At 34.9% G+C, this 23,025-nt stretch overlaps 1 protein-coding gene across 1 annotated transcript; it reads left to right on the top strand.

The window, feature by feature from the left end:
- Positions 1–1,051: 1,051 nt before the first annotated feature.
- G6PC (glucose-6-phosphatase catalytic subunit) lies at positions 1,052–9,834 on the top strand. The gene is made up of 5 exons (XM_003768183.3): positions 1,052–1,369; positions 2,751–2,860; positions 4,222–4,327; positions 5,891–6,006; positions 8,654–9,834. Exons 1-5 carry the CDS (start codon positions 1,140–1,142, stop codon positions 9,163–9,165), a joined length of 1,074 nt encoding a protein of 357 aa, XP_003768231.1. The 5' UTR covers positions 1,052–1,139; the 3' UTR covers positions 9,166–9,834.
- The last annotated feature ends 13,191 nt before the right edge of the window (positions 9,835–23,025 follow it).

A 23,025-nucleotide genomic window follows, 5' to 3' on the forward strand; every position in this document is an offset into this window, starting at 1 on the left:
AAATCTTTTTTTCTCATTTCACACTGAATGGTTTTAAAAATTTATTCCAATTACATGTAAAGATAGCTTTCAACATCATTTCTGTAAGATTTTGAACATCAAATTTTTCTCCCTCCTTCTCTTTCTATCTTCACTTGCCAAGACAGCAAGTAATCTGATATGGGTTACACATGTATAATCATGTTAAACATATTTCAATATTAGTCATGTTATGAAAGAAAGATTAGCACAAAAGTGAAAAACCATGAGAAAGAAAAAAAACAAATTTTTAAAAAAGTGAAAACTGTGCTTTGATCTACATCCAGACTCCATAGTTCTTTCTCTGGATGTGGATGGCATTTTCCATCACAAGTCTGTTGGATTTGTCTTGGATCCAAAGTAATGGTTTTTAAAGATCTGGAAATTTTTTTAAAAAGATTTGGAAGTTGCCAAATTAACTAATTAGTCCATTTTACAATAATCTTGTTTCTCTCCAATGCTGAAAAAGGGAGTTGCCAAACCATCAATATTTCTAAAGACTGGATGCAGCTGAAGACGTAGACATTAAGCCAACAATTTTTCAAGAAATAGAACTGCCTGACTCCTTTTAATTAACAACTAAAAATGCAAATCACTAGAGGATGCAAAAAGGTGGCTGAAAGGGATTTAAACTAAGGCAATTTAACTTTATTACATCCCCCAAACAAGCTGGTGAGTATACCACAGAGGGTACAAACTCCATATACAGCTTTCCTGTACATTTCCAAATGTAGCAAAAAGTAGTAAATGGTTTAAACTTGATCCTGTCTTTGTCCTAGTTTGAAAGGACAGGAGGGCAGTTATATGTAATACTAAAGGTTAATAATTGTCCCTGCTGAGTCTCTGGCAGATCAGGTTGTTTTTGTGTGTCTGTTTTCTTATTTTACGTAAATCATCCCACATGTGTTTGCATCAACCTTCTGGTGATGCACCTTTGATCAATAGATTTTAGACAAAAGTGGTTTTTGAGTCCAAAGATCAGGGTTGAAATGACCTACAGCTGGAAGCAAGGGAGTATAAAACAGAGGCAAGGATCAATTTAAGAGCAGAACAATCACAGTGGAGCCTGAAATAACTTCACATGCTTTGCTGAGGGCCAGAAGTGCCAAGAGGAAGTGAGGATGGAGGCAGGGATGAATGTCCTCCATGACTTTGGGATCCAATCGACTCACTACCTCCAAGTAAATTATAAGGACTTTAAGGACTGGTTCCTCTTGGTCTCAGTGCTTGCAGATCTTAGGAATGCCTTCTATGTCCTATTTCCCATTTGGTTCCATGTTCGAGAGGCTGTGGGCATCAAACTACTTTGGGTAGCTGTGATTGGAGACTGGCTGAATTTGGTTTTTAAGTGGTAAGTAAGAACCTGGACAAGGAAGGAAAGTAATGGGAAATCAGGAAGGGGCAGAATTCTGTCTCCCATCGATCCTCCAAAGGGAACCTGTTTTCCAATCCTGATCTGGATTTTTGGGGAGAACATCAATTGCTCTCCTTTTGCTTTTAATGTTTAACACAAGTATTGGAGGCAGAACTTTTCACTGAGTTAGAGTATGGAATTAACTAACTCATTATGGAATGAAAAAAGGATAATCTAATTTAGGAAAAAGTCTGAATTTTGACAATTTTGAAAAAGAAATGAAACTTTAAAAAAATTTTGAAATATAGTACAAAATACAATGACTGGTAGAAAGAGATAGAAACAAGTAAAATGAGGTAAGCCAATTAAAATAGAATAGTAACACAAACCCTTTAATGTTAATTATTAAGTACAGAAATTGAAAGAATATTGAAGAAATGTTTGAGTTCTTTATTAGAAAAGGCTGCTAATTCTAAATGCTTATTTTTTCTACTCAATTGTAAGACTCCAGAAATTCATAGATGAAATTCTTTCAAATTTTGTACCTAATAAAGCCATGTAATAGATTATGTCTAATTGACTACTAGATTAGAGGGATCTGAATTAATGATGTTTTATTTTATTCAAGGCCTGGATTTTTGTCTATCAGCAGGAAAGAAAATGATTGTCCTTAAATCCAAAAGGAATCTATCATCTTATAACCTTAGAGTGACAAAGGACCCTTGACATGTCTTTAACTAAAATGAAAATTTTATTTTTTCTAGTCCATCTTTAAAAATGAAAGGACAAACAAACATTTGTTCAGTTCTTTTATTCCAAAGTGGAAAGGATAAAGATATAAGTGCAAGATAGGCAATGTTCTTCAGTTCTTGGAAGATAGGAATTCTGGTGGGAATGGAAGGGTCATGTATCTGTAGAAACTTGTGATTAGAAATTCAGGGCTCTCCTTAACTGAAGAGAAGAGAGAAAGGAAGATGCAATGGTTGATCACTTACAGGTCTAAGTTTTTAACTTCAGTTCTTCAATTTTAAATTATCTTTTTGGGATGGTTAAGGAGAGCATGGAATTATGATGAGAATTTAAGAGCCCTGAGCTGGGAGTCAGGAGCCCTGGGTTGAGACTAACTTGATTCATTAACTCTGCAAGTTATTTCATTTACTGGATCCAAGGTTCCTCATCTGTAAAATTTTAGGATTGGATAGATTCCCACTCTCATATTCTGTGATTCTAGAATGATAGTTAAACAAAGCTGCCATCTTTAGATGGCCATTTAGAGATAGGATAGTAAATGTGTGAATTTTTTTCCTTATATACTCTGTCATTCTCTGGGAAAGAAGACTCTGTAACCTCTAAGAGCTTTCTTCTTGCTCCCTGACAGGATTCTTTTTGGACAGCGTCCATACTGGTGGGTACTAGACACTGACTACTACATAAACACTTCTGCTCCTGTGATAAAGCAATTCCCCATCACCTGTGAAACTGGACCAGGTGAGATTTCATTTAACATATCATTATTGATTAACTTTGTATAGACATGAAATTCAAATAAAGCACTTGGTATATGTAGAGCTATTATTATGGTTGTTAATGTTGATATATTATGGAGAAGGTAGGTGGCGTGGTTGATAGCAGGGTTTGGAGTAAGGAAAACTTGAGTTCAAATTCAACCTCATACACTTCATAGGTGGTTGAGCTCAGGAAAATTACTTTATCCTGTTTCAGTTTCCTCATCTGTAAAATGAGCTGGAGAAGGAATGACAAATCAATCCAGTATATTTGCCAAGAAAATCCCAAATGCATCATGAAGAGTCATATACAACTAAATAACAAATGGCAAAGAAGGGAAAAGGAACATTCATTCTGGCCTGTAATATAATAAAGCAATGAGAGGAAGTGGAAGATATGTAGATTTAGGCTTTATGTAAGGAAAAGCTTCTTTATAATCGGAACTGTCCAGAAATGTGATGGACTTTCTCAAGGGATAGAAGGTTTTTCTTTATTGGAACTCTTCAGATAGAGACTGGATGGCCCCTTGAGGAGGACATCAAGGATGGGTACAGATTATATAAATAGCTTCTGAGGTGCCTTTGAATTATTGGATTCTGTGATTTTTCAAGAACTCCCATTTATTTCAGCTACAAATTGGTTCAGAGATTATTTACAGGTTAATGTATGTTTGCCCATGTCATTTTGGAAGTCCACTGAGTATAAAGCACATCACAGACCTTTTTGGAATAATATTTTGAAATAATTGGGGGAAATTAATGATGGAGAAACTTGTATGTTGACTGAGTATATAGAAAAATATAGAAAAGTTTACCATAGTTGTGTTGTCACCTAGCTGCTTTAGATTGGAGTCAAGTTGGGACTTCCCCATAGAGGAAGGATCTAGAAAGGGTAGCCTAAATCCGTTTCCTCCAGGGAAAGAGAAGTAACAATGGCCAGAGATTTTGGAAATTCTCTTCTCAGAAACCTGGCTTTGAAGATGAAGCTACCTAAGTCAATCACACCTTTGGTGGAACTTTATTCATTAAAATCATATTAGTATTTTTCAGTCAGATGATAGGACATTCCTAGAATGAGCCTTTGTGAGGGATGATAGTAGAAGGGGTACATGGGATCTTTCCAAAGCTAGGGAAAGCCAGAAGCACTTTTTCTTTTTCTTGGTTTTTTTCATCTCTCTCTCTCTCTCTCTCTCTCTCTTTCTCTCTCTCTCCTCTCTCTCTGTCTCTTTCTTTCTCACTCTCTCCCTCTCTCTCTCTTTTTCTCTCCTCTCTCTGTCTCTTCCTTCCTTTCTTTCCCTCCCCCCTCCAATTTCTGAGGTACTGTGTTTCCTTCTGGTCCTCCAGGTAGTCCTTCAGGCCATGCCATGGGTGCAGCAGGTGTATACTATGTAATTGTTACATCCATCCTCTCCCTTACTCGTGGAAAGAAGAAGCCAACTCTTAAGTTTCGGTAAGGAAGCTCTCAATGATTGGTTGAGAGACTAAGGGAATGAGAAAAGGATCAGTTAGCTCTCTGGCTGAATAAATTATTTTCTCTCACTCTTTCTACCATAGTCTCATATATTAGAATGGGAATAATAAATCTGAGTGGCTCCTATTAAACAGGAATCCTTTTCTGGTCATTATCCTCAGGCAGCCAAGTAACCACACATTGGATAGAACGCGGGACCCCACAATCAAATCTGGCCTTAGACATTTCCTAGCTTTGTGATTCTGAGCAAGTAACACTTAATCTCTGCTTGCCTCAGTTTCCTAACTCTGAAATAATAGCATCTTTTTCACAGGATTAATATTTATTTGTAAAGCACTAGTATAATAATTGGCTCATAGTAGGGGCTATAAATTTATTATCTCCTTTTAATATTTCTATCAATGACCTGTATGGAAACATAGATGGGATTTATATCAAATTTACAAATGACACAAAGCTGGGATGGAAGACTAATGTATTGGATGACTGGATCTAATTAAATAAATGTTTATTTTTTTTTTAATCTGACAAGAAACTTCTAGGGACTGAGGGACTTCATCCATTAATACAAGTCATCACTGTCTCTGCAACTTATAGTCTTAGAAAATTTCCTGAGGACACTGATATGTTGAGATTTGCTTAGAATCCTCTAGAAAGTATGTGTTCCAGGAGGGACTTGAACTCAAGTTTTCTTGACCCTAAGGCCAGCTTTTCATCCACTAAGTCATCCTATCTCTTAAGATGAAATTTAAGACAGAAAACTGTAAAATCTGTTACTTAAATTTAAAAAGTTAGTCACCCATATCCAGGATGTGGGAGATGTAACTGGACAATGACCTTAGGGCCTTAACAGATTGCAAGCTCAATTTGCAGCAAGGGTGATGTGGTCATTGAAAAAGCTAATGGTCTCTTAAGTTGCATTAATCCACAATGAAAGAAAGTAGCCTTATTAACACTCTGTCCTGGTCAGACTCCATCTTTGGAGGATTATATTCAGTTCTGGACACCACTGGCAATCCAGAGTATATCCAGAAGGTAATGGTGAGGAATGGTGAGGGAACTATAATCTTTTGATAAAATGATAACAAAGTGATGATGATTACTGGAAGGAACTTGACAGCGTAGGCTAGAGAAATAAGACAGTGGGGATATGATCACTGCTTGCAACTGTATACATAATTAATTACTTTATTACCCCTCAGTGTCCCCAGGTAATTTTCTATAAGTTGCAAAGACAGTGATTACTTGAATTAGTAGAGAAGTTTCATAGACCTAGAAATCATAGGTCAGATTTAAAAAAATAATGTATTAATATACACTCTGCTCAGAACCCAGAGGACAATAACCTGGACCAATGGGTGGGAGGAACAAGAGTTTGATTTCAACTCAACATACTAAAAGTATCTGAAAATGGAATGCACTACTTTTAAAGTATCAGTAAACTCTGTTCCTCAAAGTGTTTGTATAGAGGCTGTATGCTATTATTGAATGGCATCTCTGCTCTGTACCTCAGTCCTGCTGTGTTTGGGTTTCCTTTTGCAGGTTCCTGTATGTCCTTCTGTGGTTGGGGTTCTGGGCTGTGCAGCTCAATGTCTGTCTGTCCCGAATCTATCTCGCAGCCCATTTTCCTCATCAGGTTATTGCTGGGGTCCTCTCAGGTCAGTAATAATTGCGCCATGTTCTTCTGTCTCCTTAATCATAATAATGCAACATACCACCCTTATTGTAAATGTAATTTTATGATTTCAAGGGATTGTAAATCAAAGGAAAAGAGTTTAGAGAATTGCTATTTTTTCCTCTTCCTCTTTTTTCAGTTTTGTGGTTTACAATTTTTATTTTCCCCAATTACATGTAAAACAAATCTTTACACTTATTTTTAAAATTTTGAGTTCCAGATTCTCTCCCTTCATCCTCATCTCCCACCCCTATTGAAATGGCACACGTGAAATTAAGCTAAACATTTCCATAAAAGTCATATTTCAAAAGAAAACAAATATCTCCTCCCCCCCCAAAAAAAAAATCAAGAAAAAAAGTTTTTTAGACATTGTATTGCTGAGAATAGCAAAGCCATTCACAGCTGATCATCCCACTACATTGCTATTACTTTATATATAGTACATTTCACTTTGCTTGTGTCCATGGTCAACTTCCAAATTTTTCTGAAAACATCATGCTCATTATTTCCTATAGAATAATAATATTCCATTATAATCATATATCACAATTTATTCAGCCATTCTCCAACTGATGAGCATCCACTCAATTTCAAAATCCTATAAATATTTTTGTATATATTGGTCCTTTTCCTTTTTAAAAAAAAATTTTTTTTTTTTTTGGATTCATACCTAGTAGTGGTTTTGTTAGGTCAAAATATATGTGTGATTTTATAACCCTTTGGGTATAGTTCATATCTTTTGATCATTTATCACTTGGGGAATGGCTCTTATTTTTTATAAATTTGACTCAGTTTCCTATACATTTGAGAAATGAGACTTCAAAATTCTTTTCATAATTATTATTGCTAACTGTATTACCTCCTTGTTTATTCTATTGTCTTTCCTTTTATCCTATCCCTCCTCAAAAGTGTTTTGGAGAGCTGCTATTTTTGATAGCAAGGTACGCTTTATTTTACATAATATGTAGGTTTCTGAAAAGTGGTTTGGAAACCATAATTTTGTGAATGGAGCCATGGTCTCCATTATACTCTTAAGAGTTTCTTAGGCTTAAGTTCAAGTTAATTTACCAAATCATAATAATCACAACAACAAAAACTCTAAGGAAGCTCCATATATAAAGAAATCCTTTTCTAACACATATAGCTGCCTTGTTAGTTCAAATTTTTGTTATTTTTTGTTATTTCAGGTTTTCCTGAATTTTGGTTTTCTTAAAATGAGGTAGACTTCAGGGCAAACATAAAAAAGAATGTTGACTTTGGGAGAAGACTTAGAATAGAAGACCTTGGAATCTGTGACAAGAGGGAGATTGTGGAATCTCCATTTGTTATTTCATTCCACTAATATTTATTAAGCAAGTTATCTTCTGTATTCCAAAAACTGTCCTCAGTACTAGGGCAGTTAAGTTTAGATAAGACAGAATCCTTGTTTTCAGGATGCTTACAGATTTTCCCTTCCTTAGAGATCTTTAAGAACTGACTGTAGCACAAGGGAAGGTTAATTTTTTTCCCCTTGTCAAAATCCATGTTATTTTTATTTTTAAAATTCTTTTGGTTCTAAAAATATTTTATGGATATCCTTTCTTTTTTCATTACTTTCATTTCCAAATATATTTGTTTCTCTTTCCTTACCCAGTATGTTATCCCCTGTACAATACATTTTTTAAAGATAAGGAAAAAGAGTTAACCAATTTAGTCCATGTTTAATACCCTTAGTCCCCTACATCTTCAAAGGAATGGTTTAATTTAATTTACTGGGGGTAGGAGGGAGAGGAAGAAATAATACTTCTGAAAATTCCAATAATGTAAACAAGCTGTATCCAAAAAACAAACAAACCCACTTTGATTTTTTTGGGGGGGAAAGGCAGGATCTGTGACTTGTTATAAACATCTAAAATAAATTAAAAGGAGAGACAATATACAATTAAGAGTGAAGAACAAAGGCAGCAAAACAAGCTAGTTAAGAGTTTCCTCAATCTAAATAATACTATTGTTGTTGTTCAGTCATGTCTGACTCTTCATGATCCCATTTGGGGTTTCCTTTGCAGAGATACTGGAATAGTTTGCCATTTCCTTCTCCAGCTCATTTTACAGATGAGGAAACTGAGGCAAACAGGGTGAAGTGACTTGCCCAGGGTCACCCAGCTAGGAAATATCTGAGGCTGGATTTGAACTCACTCCAGACCCAGTGCTTTATCCACTGTACCACTTAAATATTTTACTTCAGTATAATATCTAAGTAACCTCCATGGCAGCCTCAGTTATTCTAGGTGGTTCAAAGGCCCAAGACCTTTGGTCCAGGTGCTAGGGATAAGAGAGACCAGCACCAAAAGATTAGGTTGGAGAAAGTAGAAAAGGAAGAACTGTCATTTGGGGGATTTTTTTGCATTTTATTTTGTAGATTTTAAAAAGGACCTTAATAATTGCTTAATTATTTAGTGCAAGATACTGTACAAGATAGTTATTCAGATCAAGCTGATGTCTCTTATGTTACCCTCTAAATCTGATGTATATAATATAATGTCATATATATAATATAATGTATATATATTATATAATGCATACATTATATGTAATATAATATCATCTATAATATAATATGTTAATGTCATTTTTGGCTAACAATTATTCAGGTATTGCTGTTGCTGAAACTTTCCAACACATCCAGAGTATCTACAATGCCAGTCTCAAGAAATATTTTGTGGTCACCATCTTCCTTTTTAGTTTTGCTATTGGATTTTACCTGATGTTGAAAGGGATGGGAATTGACCTTCTATGGACCGTAGAGAAAGCCAAGAGGTGGTGTGAGCAGCCAGAATGGGTCCATATTGACACTACCCCCTTTGCCAGTCTACTCAAGAACCTTGGGACCCTCTTTGGCCTGGGCCTGGCCCTCAACTCCAGTATGTATAAGGAAAGTTGCAAGGGGAAGCAGAACAAGAGGCTTTCCTTCCGCCTGTGTTGTATCGTGGTCTCTCTGGTCATCTTGCATCTTTTTGATGGTTTCAAACCCCCATCCCAGATAGAGATGCTTTTCTATGCCCTGTCTTTTTGCAAGAGTGCAGCAGTACCACTGACATCAGTTAGCCTTATCCCTTACTGCTTCTCCCGGATCCTGGGGCAATCCGAGAAGAAATTTTTATAGTGTACTTGGAGACTTAAATATTCACTACAAATGAATTGTGCTACTTGGGGGTAAGTGGTGCTCTGACAGCCTATGGTTTGGCCAGTAGGTTCAGGAGTTGGACTACTGGCTCTCATGAAGGCATGTTACTTTTATTCTGTCCAATCCACAGTAGCAGAACTTCCAGATGGGACAGGTCTTAGAAGTCCCTAGTACCATAGTTCAGGTTGGGGATCACTTGTGAATTTTTCCAGGCCGTGTCTACTCATGCTGAGAAAAGGAGGAAGGAGCAGGAGAGTGGGGAAAGAAGTAGAGATGGAGGAGAATTTTTGAGGATTCTGCATATCATTTACAAAAAAAGAAATCATTTTATGATGAACATTATCTGAATAACACCAATTAGTTTGAATTTTCTAGGTGAAGGCATTTTCCCTAATGGGCACCAGCCTACAAGAATGATGCATAAGTACTAAGATAAGTAATTGTTCTTATCTTTTTTCCTGAATGATTGTATGGGTTAACATGCAACTACCAGTATTTTTTAAATGGCTGAGATGAGCTAGATACCCTACCTGGGTCAGAATATCCAGCCACATTTTGTTTGCCCTTGATTATACCTGTTAATATTTTTTTTTTTTTTTAATAAATGTTCCATTGATGCTCTTTTTAAAAACAAATCTAGGTCACCTTTTAATGACTTCCTTCCTTCTTCCTCCAGCTTCTACCTCCCCCCCCCCCCCAACTCCTCCTTATTACAAAGAAGTGTAATTAAAGAAAACAAACCAACATATTGATGACAGATAACACAGATCTCATTCAATCTCTATAGTCCATCCTAAAGAGGAGGAAAAGTATGTTTCACAGTCTTCTGAAATGGAACTGCTCCTAATATTGATTAATGGTGAAGTCTTTCAATATTGTGCTTAAAAACAAACAAACATTATAAGGGTCATCATATAAATTATCTCATACCCATTCTTTCTCTACATCACATCAGCTCGCTTTTCCCACTGGTCCCATCTTTAGTCCATTATCTTATTCCCAGCTCTCTAAAAAAGCAAATCTATTCTGGTGCTTCTACGTTTTTATGCTAAGCTCTAGGATAGTGGGGAAAAATGGCAAGGGAAGGGCAGCTTTCTAACTTCCCAGAAGGTCACTCCAATGTTACTTTTGATTCCTAGAGTACAAATGTGACTCCTTCCTCTGGATGAAGAGGAAAAGGAAAAAAAAATGGGAGAAAAGACCAAACTCCTCTTTTCCTGTTTTACAAAAGGACTTCTCAGATGAATTTGCTTACAAAAGAGAGTTTCAAAAAAAAAAAAAATGTTGATAACTATTTATTTGATAGTCCTTGTGTTTGCTATAATTACATATACAGTTCTATGATCCATATCAATGATCCTGGACATAATATCTGTATAAGAAAATATATAATATATGTGTAATATTTTATTAAAACATTTTTAAGAAAAATAAGTTTATCTGATTATTTTATTTCAGGTATAACAAGACTCTGGAGTTTTATTCATGGTTTGGGTGATTCTTTCTTTCTCTGAGCAAGTAATTTAACCTTTGTAACTAAATTTCCCTTTCAAAAAATGGAAATACTGGTGTCCTGGGCAGGTAGTAAACCCTGGTAGGAATGGCATATGTTTGAAGTAATGGCTTAGGCAGGGCTATCATTTTAACATGGATCAAGAAAAAGATAAACTTACTGGAAACAGAATCCATTAGGATAGTCATCAATTTAGTGATGGTAGCTGTAAGCCACCAAGGTAAGCAGAGCTGTCATTCACACCTTTCATCCCCTTTTTGTAGGCTCAGCTATTCCTCCTCTTCAGGTATAATTTTTTTCATAGCCACTGCTAACATTCTTTTCCCACTAAAGGAGTTGTTTTCCCTTCATACCAGATGAAAGATAATGATAGATGTCTGCCACAGTGCTAGCCCAGTTAATTTTTTTTTTTCAAAAGAAATCTCAGTGAACTTCTCCCTGATCTGAGACATTGTTTAAAAACAAAACAAAATATGATAACTTCATCAGCTGTGAACCTTCAACCAGGAATCTTTTTTGGAGGGAGGGGAATGAGGCAATTGAAGTTAAGTGACTTGCCCAGGAAGCATTAAATATTTTGAGACCAAATTTGAACTCTCAGACCCTCTTGACTTGAGGGTCAATGCTCTATCCATTGTGCCATCTAGTTGCATCCAGAATATCCTGGGATCTTATTCTGACAAAATGCAGCAGTTTTAAATTTATCTCCCCTCCCCAGCAATGCCCAATCACCTCACTGATCACTACATTCAAGCAACAACCCATAGTTTATCAATTATATTTATCAAATTTATCAAATTTGCAAATCAATATTTATCAAGTTTATCAAATATATTATCTTTTTATTTTATTCATAGTTGTTATTAGTTTTTATTAATATTATTTATTCATTCACAATATTTTATGATTTATTATATTATTTATATTTTATATATTATTTTATTTTAATATTATATATTTATATTGTATTGTATTTTCCTAAAGAGAATACAATGAACTTCTAAGTACACAAGAGTAAGCATTTTTTTAAAGAATTAGAATAAGAAACCCTATCCCTAGGGAAATATCAGGATCACAATTGTACCCTTACCCTCTCCAGAGAGAGGGAATTTATCCCTTTTATATGATTTTTCCAAATTACCTCAGCTCCATACTATTTGTGTTAATGACCTCATGGGAGGAAATCTTCTACTACTTCTGCCTTTCACAAATTCTTTGCTTCTTTTTCCACTAAGTCCAAAAATAGGCATAGGAAAGTCTTCAAGACTGAGTCAGGGCTTCCAAGAGTCCCACGGTAAGGTCAAAACTGTTGGAGGATTAAGAAGAGAAATCCTGAGAAACTTCTGATTAGTATGCATTGTCTCTAGTATTTCCTTTGTGGATATCTTCAATATGCATAACCAAGTTAACGCTATATTAGAATAGAGATATCAATTTGGGTTTATAGATAATAAAAGTTGTACAGGTCAGGGTTCAAAAAAGATTTTATGTTCTGGTAAAGATTGCCATGGTTATAGGCTACAAGTCAACATAGACCACTCTAGCAAAACAAGAATAGGAAAGATTCCAGGTGTGATAATATCATGCACCAAGGGGTGATTAAAGGGTTAAGGAATAACCCCAAGGCAGCTACTGCTTCTGTAGGTTCTCTTGCTGAATAAGGTCTATCATCCTGGGTATCTAGAATTACCTGATACACTCTTCCCTTTCCTTGCAATAGAAACTTTTAAATCTTAAAAAGTGTTTAATAGAGAAAATCTAGATCTCTTGAGAAGAATTGAGAGTTTCTATCTTAGATATTGTTTCACTTTCTTCATTTTACAAATGTGGACATTGAGGAACCTTTTGTATTTGTATCCAGAGAGTTTTGATTTCTTAACAGATTTAGAAATCTTCTGAGAGGTCCAATTCCTAGTAGGTAGGATTGAGATAGAAGTAAAAGGGGAAGAAGTGGACTCTGTTGAAGGGCTACCAACGCTTCTTTATACTAGATTTCTTTGTCAAGATCAAACAAGATAATATGTATATATAACACTTTGCAACTTTAAAATATTATAAAACTTTGTTACTATATACTATTTTTTTTTTTTAATGACTTGGTAATCTAAGTCAGTGATATCAAACTCAAATCCAACGTAAGGTTCTCCCTGTGGACTACATATTGATTTAGAGAAATCACATAATAGCATTATCTCTGCTCTGCTGTATTTTTATTTATTTTGTTAAATTATATTTTAATTTAGTTCAGTTGGAATATTGGCACCATATGTTTAACACTTTGGATCTAAGGCCAGGGCAAGAAACTCTAGCAAAAGGGTTTTGAGAAGTAAATCGTATCCCTCACACTGAAATGAAACAGACATAATAATGTGATTTATAGTTGTTTTTTAATAGCACAATCTTTAGTGATTGAGTATCATAGATACAAAGTTTATTTCACATTAGTAAATCGAATTTTATTGCTTTTGTTCAAAGGCCATTATAGGATATAGAAAACAAAGAACATATACAGTGTCTTCAGAGTTATAAATTGCAGGCAAGTTTCTAAGATTAGCACTTCTATTAGTGGGTACATGTGATTCTAGCAGTGTAGGGGATAGACAGTAATAGCCTTTTGCTGACTCCCTCCTTTATATGGGCACTACCACTCACTCCAACAAGACCTTTCTCTTTAAATATATATTTTCAGCCCTATTGCATTTGGGGGAGAAGAAAACTCTTTTAAACTTGTGTCTGAAGGTGTATGAATTAAAAGGCTTCAGAAAGGTTAATTCTAGCCCTTCCCTCAAAAGGACAGCTAAAGGTTGCATTGTGCTTACAATTCTTTTGGCTCTTTTCTGGTTTTGGCAAGTTATAAAAATATGAATTGATAAAATCTCTTTTGCATCTAGTTGAAAGCCTTTAGCCCAACATAAGCCTTACTGATTAATCCTAAATTCATTATCACCATAGCATAATCCTCTTCCTTTTTTACAATCCCTGGGGAAGAGAAGAAGATTAGCTTCATAGTTTAGCTCTGTTCTTATAGAGCATAATCTTGATTCAAAACCAAAACACCCCTCAAGCTTGAGGGTCAAGTACCTTGGCTTCTCAGGGATTCAGCTGAAAATGGCTGATTATACCTTCTACCAAGGTCACTACAGCCCAAACTGCTAAACCCCATGAAGATGACATAAAGATGGACCCCATTTTGCCTGAAGAAATTTCAATGTGGCTTCCATGGTCTAAATGACTATGTTTTTTTATCACTGTAGTATGTATTTTCCAAGAGAGTGTTTCATTAAAATAACTGCCTAGAGCTAGATATTTAATTCTTAACACTATTGTCGGTGATTTTGTAACCCATGGCAACTTGCTAGGTTTCTTTCCCCAAAGCATCACTGTAGCTGTAAAATAATTAATATTTAATGATTTTTCTTGCAGCAATTGCTCAATTTAGATGATAGCTTTTAAAAGCTCTATCTAAATAAATAATGGCAGAATATTGTCCTTATCTAGGAGAATAGAAATTTTTTAAGAACTAGGTGATGGAGGAAAAAACTCTGGGTCTGATAATCTTTTGATTTTTATATGTTGTTAAGACAAAAATTGAATGGTAGTTTGCTCAACAGAAATCACCTTAAAGAAACCAGAGATTTTTATTTTTATAATGGCTGCATATCTTCCTCCCTAAATAATGGTTAACAGCAGGAATGGCTGTTCTTTCTGGTTTCTGGCTCTTCTCTCCTAGACTCCTCCAAAATCACCATCCCAGAATGTAAATTCAGGCATAGCACCAATTTATAATATTGATTTAGCATGAGTCTCAGGTGCCATAATTTGCATTTGATTTATTAATTTTCTAACATGAAGTCTAAAGATTTTCTAACTCATGCTATATTTATTTCTTGCATCTCATTCTCTTTACTGAACTGCAAACTCCTTGGGGCAAGGAATATTATTTTTCATATTTGCTTTCCTAACACTCAGGCACTAAGTACATATATGCTGAATTAAATTACTAAAGTTTTTAATCTTCTTTCTAGCCTCTATAGAATAGAATCACTTGAGGGTCAGCAGAGCGCCTTTACTGACACCTGTCACAAAACCGTAGACTTTATTCATTTATTGACTTTTATTCTCTGAAGCAGGTAAAGTGAAGATTTCCTCTGTTAACTATTTTTGATTGCTTAAAGAAAAGTTTATGTTATCATAAAAACAATTTAGTACCAGAAAAATATAGAGAGCTCCATCACTGAAACAGATTAGGTACAAAACATGCTGAAGCAAACAAACATAATAATCTAGTGTTTAATAAATCCAAATATCTGAGCTACTAGATTTAAGGTCCCACTATTTAACAAACACTTCTGGGAAAACTGGAAATGAGTCTCTTAGAAATTAGGTTTAGAATAACATCTTATGTCATCAACTAATTAGTTTCTCTGACAAAAGTCTCCTAAGATATATAAATAATTGATTCATATTTATAATAAGAGCCATTTTTCAATAGATAAATGTTTAAAGGATATAAACAAACAGTTTTCAAAGAAGTCTAAGCTATCAGCAACTATATATACATACGTATGTGTGTGTATGAAGTGTGTGTGTGTGTACTCCAAATCACTAGTAATTATTGGAATATTAATTAAAACAACTCTGAGGTTTTGCCTCATACCCATCAGATTAGCATAGATGACAAAAAAAGAAAATTGCAAACATTGAAGGAACAGTAGGAAAACTGGTACATGAATGTACTGTGGGTGGAACTGTGAACTGGTCCAGTCATTCTAGAAGGTAATTTCAAACTATGTCCAAGAGTCACTAGGCCTACACCCAGAGATGAAAGAAAAGGACCTATATAAACAAAATTATGTGTGTAAAAGCTTTTTGTAGTGGCAAAGAAGTGGAAATGAGGTATGGCTATATTTGGGATACGAATATAATGGAATATTATTGCACTTTAAGAAATGACAAAGGATGTGATTTTAGTAAAATTTGAGAAGACTTATATAAACTGATACAGAATGAAGTGATACAGAACCAGAAGAACAATTTACACAATAATAACATTTTAAAATTAATTAATTAGCTTTTTATTATTACAAGATATATGCATGGGTAATTTTTCAGTATTGACAGTTGCAAAACCTTCTGTTTCACTTTTTCCCCTCCTTCTCTCCACTCCCTCCCTTAGATGGAGGTAGACCAATACATATTAAATATGTAATGTATATGTTAAACACAATATATGTGTGTATATATATATGTATATATATATAACCATACAGTTATTTTGCTGCATAAGAAAAATCGGACTTTGAAATAATGTAAAACTAACTTGAGAAGAAAAACAAAAATGCAAACGGACAAAAACAGGAGTGAAAATGTTATGTAGTGGTTGATACTCATTTCTCACAGTTCTTTCACTGAGTGTAGCTGGTTCTCTTCATTATTGAACAAATAGAACTGATTTGGTTCATCTCATTGTTGAAGAAGGCCACATCCATCAGAATTGATCATCATATAATATTGTTGTTGAAGTATATAATGACCTCCTGGTTCTGTGCACAATAATAATATTATAAGAAAAAACAATTTGGAAAATTTTTAGAAATCTCATCAATGAAATAACAAATTGTACAATGAAATAATTCCAGAGTGCTCATGATGAAGCCTGTCACCCACTTCCTGAAACAGAGAGGTAACTGACTCAAAGTGCAGAATGAAATACATATTTTTGGACATGTTCAAATGCAGAAATTGGGTTTTTGTGACTATGCATGTTTGTTATGAGAATTTTCCTTCTTTGGTCATATAATTGAGGGAGGAGATGGAAGGGAGAAGAAAAAAATGTTATTGAAAAAACAATAAAATTAAATCTTAAAAAAAGGAATTTCTTCAGATTCTCCCATCTTTTCCCTACCCCCTCACCTTCAATCCTGTCTAGAAGCAAACAAATGGCTGTCCCCACTTTGTTAAATGTTCTCAGCATTAGTAGAATAATGTTTAATTGCTCAGGTAGTCCAAGTGGAATAAATCATTCAATGACAAGTACTTAGTAATAATCTGTTACTCTCAGCATTGATTTTTTTTTTAATTTGAATTTTTGTTTTCCAAGACTTATCAACTTGTTTTTAGCAAACAAAACCAATTGTTCTAGATGTAGTATGTGGTGAATACATGTTTAATTAATTAATATGATATCTTCAAAAAAGTACTTATTAAGCACTAACTACATGCAAAGCACAGTGTTAAATTTAAAGCCTTTGTGGAGTATTGTTCTTTTACATGAGTCTAATAATTGGACGATAATTATATTTTCTGTCCTTGAAGAGAGGAGAAGCTGGATGGCACCATGGATATATTATCGACTCTGGAGTCAACAGCATCTGAGTTCAAATCTAGTCTCAGATACTTACTAGCTGGGTGATCCTAGGGAAGTCACTTAATCCCGTTTGTCTCATTTTCCTCATCTATAAAATGAACTGGAGAAGGAAATGGCAAACCATTCTAGTATCTTTGCCAAGAAAACCCAAATGGGATCACAAGAAGTTGAACATAACTGAAATGACAGTAACAATCCCTGAAGAGTATCATTAAATAAATATTACAAAAGCTCAAGAAAAAATCCTAGGTAAGCTCTATTTCTTTAGGTGCTTTGGATAAATAAGGCACATTACCACTGACCTTGTCTCTGGATGGACCCGGGAAAAGCTAATTCAGCACTGCTAAGTCTCTGATGTTAGTCTTTATGCTTTGTCAGCAGTCAGGACTAGTTACTCAAGCTGCTGAGCTGTTATCTTCAGAAGCATGCCCCTTTTCATACTTACCCCACAGCACCTGCATGACTATAAGATATGCTTCTAAGAGCTTCCAAAGGGCAACTTACTCCAAGCAAAATAGACTCTGCCCAACAATTACACTTTATCAATCAACAAGTATTAAGTGCATACTGTGTATGTGCCAAACACTGCTTTGACTTTGGGATTCTTGCATGATTTTCCACTAAAGTTTCCACTCTTGATACCAGCAACAAAAAAAAATCACAAGATCTTAGAATCAGAAGGTACATCAAATATGACTTAGTCCATATTATTATTTCTTGCATCTCATTCTCTTTACTGAACTGCAAATTTACTGAACGGACAAAGAATATTATTTTTCATATTTGCTTTCTTAACCCTAGGCACTAAGTACATGTATATTGAATTAAATTACTAAAGGTTTTGTTTGATGGTTGAATAAGTTATGGTATATGAATGTTATGGAATTTAAGAAATGATCAGCAGGATGATTTCAAAGAGGTATGGAGAGACTGACATGATCTGATGTTAAGTGAAGTGAGAAAAACCAGGAGATCATTGTATACAGCAACAAGGTTATACGATGATCAATTCTGACGGATGTGGCTCTTTTCAACAATGAGAGGATCTGGGCCAGTTCCAATGATCTTGTGATGAAGAGAGCCTCAAAGAGAGGACTGTGGGAACTGAGTGTGGATCATAACATAGCATTTTCACTTCTTTTATTGTTGTTTGCTTGAATTTTATTTTCTCTCATTTTTTTCCCTTTTGATTTGACTTTTCTTGTGCAGCAAGATAATTGTATAAATATGTCTGCCTATATTGGGTTTATGTATATTTTTACCATGTTTAACATATATTGGATTACTTGCCATCTAGGGGAAGGGGTGAAGAGAAAAGGGAGGGAAATTGGAACGCAAGATTTTACAAGGGTCAATGGTGAAAAATTATCCTTGTGTATGTTTTGAAAATTAAAAGCTTCAACTAAAAATGTATATCAAGTTTTTGTTTGGAACATACTGGAATCCCCTCTGTAACATTCTCAAATACTATTTAAAATTTTTCAGTGGTGATCTCCTATTTGGCTTTTAAAGACTTTCACAATCTGACTCCAGCTCCCTTCTGAGTTTTATTACACATATTCACTTACTTTATAGTCTAGACTATCTTGGACTATCTGTCCTGAGGCAAACAAGGCTGAGTGACTTACCTGGGCTCACAACTGCTAGTAAGTGTCTGAGTCTGGCTTTGAGGTCAGATCTTTCTTGACCTAGCACTACATCACTTAGCTGATCAAAGAAGGTGCTGTGCTGGTTGAGTAAAGCAAAATTGCAATAACTCAAATGAAATGTGAGACGCACAAATTTAGATTCCAAATGTACATATGAACTATTTGTGCCCGACCTGTGTTTGAAGCTTCTGAGCTCGTATTGATCTGATCAGTCCCAGTAGGACACACTGTACCTTGATCCTGACATAATGATGTTATTTTGGTTCCCTTCAAGCACGGACAACACACCCCACTTACCATTTATTTACTAAGTAGATGCTTTATATTTATATGTCTACAATGTTGCTTATTATGATAGAATGTGTCTTGAGGGCAGGAATTAATGTCCAACACAGACCCTGGCACATAGTAGGCATTTAATCAATACCAGATTTGTGAAGAACTCATTATTTCATAGACAGTGTTTTTTTATTTTGGGATAGCTAGATTACAATGTCTAAATTGAGAGACCTATTTTAATAAACTTTATAGATGAGAAAACTGCAGCACATGAAGTATACTGATTTATCCAAATTCATTCAGTTAATATGAGCAAAAATTAAATCCTAGAATCCTGGATATCTAACTTAAGGGAAGGGAACAAGTATTTATATGTGTACAAGGCACTGTGGACATAATTGTATAAATGTACATAAATATTATCCTATTTGGTCCTCATAACTACCTTGTAAGGTATTAATCTTATTTTATCATTGAGGAAATGGACGCAGACAGTGGTTAAATGATTTGCCCAATGGTCACACAACTAATAAGTTCCTGAGGTCAAATCTCCAACCGCAAGCCCAGAGCTCTATCTACTGAACCAGCTGTCTTAGTATCTTCCTGAGTTCACATTCCATTTCAGACACTTATAAGCAGTGTGACCCTGGGCAAGTCACTTCTGCTTACCTAAGTTTCCTCATCTGTAAAATGAGCTGGAGAAGGAAATGGTGAACTACTCTAGTATCTTTGCCAAGAAAATCACACATGGTTTTACAAAGAGTCAGACACAACCAAAAAGACTAAACAACAAAGGACTAAACAAAGAACAATTATAGTCACCCAGTTATGGAGTGTCTGAACTGAAATACAATTCAGACCTTTTCTGACTTGGATATCCAAGTCAGTGCTTCCATATTCCAGTTATGCTACTCCTAGACTATATATATATATATATACACGACCCATTTTGATTCCAAGATATCATCAATTGAGGTTTATAGATATGAAAACTTTTTTTAATCTAATGAATTAGCCAGAGGTCTAATCATCTGCTTGTGATAAATCTTTTGAATTTCTGTGTGCTACCAAACCATCATGCTAGTATTCCTAGATAAATAATATAGGAAGCACAGGAAAGAACATTGGCTCTCATGTCAGAGGAACTGGATTAAAATTTAACTTCTATACCTTTTGTTCTGGTGTATTCCTCTTCTCTCTTCCCAATCTTAAACTCATTAAGACATAATAGGGACAGCTAGGTGGTGCAGTGGATAGAGCACTAGCCCTGAAGTCAAGAGGACCTGAGTTCAAATGTGATCTCAGATACTTAACACTTCAAAGCTGTGTGACCCTGGGCAAGTCACTTAATCTCAATTGCCTCAGGGGGGAAAAAAGACATAAATGAACCATTCCCAGGCCTTGTCTAATTGGATTCTCTCTAAGAGCCCTGATAATGTTAATGGGACATGCAATATCTCTCCATGTTTGAATATATTTAGTCCTTTATAATCTTTATATTTGTCTTTACTTCTGTGTTTAAACATCATTGTTTCTACATAGCTCTAGTCTTTTGATCAGGAATGCCAAAAATTTTCTATTTCATTAAAGATCCATTTTCCCCCTATAGTATTATAATCCGTTTTGCTGGGTGAGTTTTTCTTGACTATAATACAATATTTTTTGCCTTCTGGAATATCATATTCCAAGCTTTCTGCTTCTTTTTGGTGGTGTGTAATAAATCATGTGTGATTCCAACTGTGGCTTTTTGGTACTTGAATTCTTTCTTTGGCAGCTTACACTATTTTTTTCTTTGACCTGAAAACCTGAAATTTGTCTATGATGTTTCTGTTTTCATTTAGGGTTTTCTTTTAGGACATTACTTTTGAATTTTTCCTAATTCTATTTTGCTCTCTGAGTCTGGGAATATCAGGCAATATTCTCTTAAGATTTTTTAAAAATAGGATGTATAAATTATTGTTATTTTTTGGTCAATGTTCAGATAGTCCAATAATTCTTATTTTTTTCCTCTTTTGATCAGTTTTCCAGATTTGTTTTTGCTATGAGATACATTAGACTTTCTTCTGTTTTTTTCAGTCTTTTGATTATGTTTTAATATTTTTTCTTGTTTTATAGAGTCATTGACTTCTATTTGGTCCATTCTACTTTTGAGTGTTGGTTGTTTGGGCAAGATTTTATTTGTCTTGTGTTAACCTAGTAATTTCCTTACCAATTCTTTCTTCCATAGCTCTCATTTCCTTTCCAATTTCTTTTTCAAATACTTTCATTCTATTTATAAAATTGTATATGCTGTAAAAATACTTAAAAAAAAAACCAAAAAAAAACCTCTTTATCTCTTCCAAAAATTCTCTTTGAGCTTATGCCTGACCTATGTTTTCTTCTGAGGTTTTGCTTGTGGCTGTTTTGTCATTCTCTTCTCTTGGGTTTGCAATTTGCACCCCTATAATAGTTCTTTATGGTGAGATCCTGTTTTTGTTTGCTCATTCTTCTTTCCTCCTTCCTGATATAAAACTTGGGGTTAGGGCTGGGTTCTGTGGAACTTTTGTAAAGAGTCTGGGTTGATCCTGTAAGCTTTTAATGCTCCTAAAATAATCTGATGCAGGCCAAAGTCTGACTGCTGACACATACCCCCACCCCACCCCCAAGCTATGTAAATTTCCAATTTAGATTTGGGTCTATGTAAAAATATACTGCTATTGGACTCCATCTCTGTCAACTAGCTGGAAAACTATTGATTCACAGTAGCACAAGTGGAGGCTTCCTTTTGGTCTTCAATTTCTGCCCTGATAATAATTCCTCTGTAGGCTGGGCTGGATGCCAGAAATGATGCACTATAATATGCTTATATTCTGGGTCACATGGCTGCAGTTATTGCTTCTGAATTTCTTCCTTTCTCTATATCCAACCTAGGTCCCTCCCTAATCCAAGAATGCTATTTCTGTTCACAGATCCTCTTCATATTTTATACTGAATCGGTGACCCAGATCTGGGGTAATGAGTGACAGAGCTGACAAAGTTGCCAAGGGTGACAAAGCACTTCTTTGCATATTAGTTTGGGTCTGGTACTTCAGCAGAGATCTTTCCCTGGACATAGTTTCTTCCTTGTGTGTTCGAGTATTTACCATACAGCAAACTCCTGTTTGATCTATCTCTAAAGCTTATGGACCTTCCTCCCTATCTGTTTCTTTGTGATAAACTGGGCTGGATAGTATGACTTTTTCTAAATTTCCCCATTAGAAATCAACTTGACTTATTTTCTAGATCTGCTTAAGAGGAGCACTGCTTTTCATTACTCTGACACCTTGATTCTGCTTCCCTTTTCAAAACTAATGCTTACTACCTTTGATCCTAGAAAAATCATTTAATCTTCGTGGACCTGAGTTTCCTGGTCTGTAAAATGAGGGAACTGACTATCAAATTGGCAAAGATGACAGCAAAGGAAAATGACAATTGTTGGAGGGTGTGGGGAGAAACACATAAAGTTTTGGATTTATGAATTAATCCAGTCATTCTAAAGCAATCTGGAACTTTGCCCCAAAAGTCACTAAACTATATATACTCTTTGGACCCAGTAATATTACTATTAGGCTAAACCCTAAAGATATCAAAGAAAGGTGAATCAGCTTCCATCAATAAATCAATAGGCATTTATTAAGTGCCTATGTGTAAGGCATGCCAGTCTCGAGGGATTTAAGTACAAAGAACTAAATAATCTCTCCTTGCAACAAGCTTATATTCTAGTGATGAGGACAACAAATACATATTTAAATGTGTATTTAATAGATATAAATACAAATTTAGTCAAATTAAAAATTCCTAAAATCTACATAGTTATGGCACCTTTTGTTGTTGTAGCAAAGAATACACAAAGGGAAGTATTCATCAATTGAAGAATGGTTGAACAAATTATGATATCTGAATGCATTATTAAGTTGTTAAAAATGCTAAAAGAGAGGGTTTTAGAGAAACCTGAAAAGATTTTTATCAACTGATGCAGATGGATGTGAGAACCAAGAAAACCATTTATATAG

Source organism: Sarcophilus harrisii, chromosome 4, assembly GCF_902635505.1.
Source record: "Sarcophilus harrisii chromosome 4, mSarHar1.11, whole genome shotgun sequence".
Classification (NCBI taxonomy): domain Eukaryota; kingdom Metazoa; phylum Chordata; class Mammalia; order Dasyuromorphia; family Dasyuridae; genus Sarcophilus; species Sarcophilus harrisii.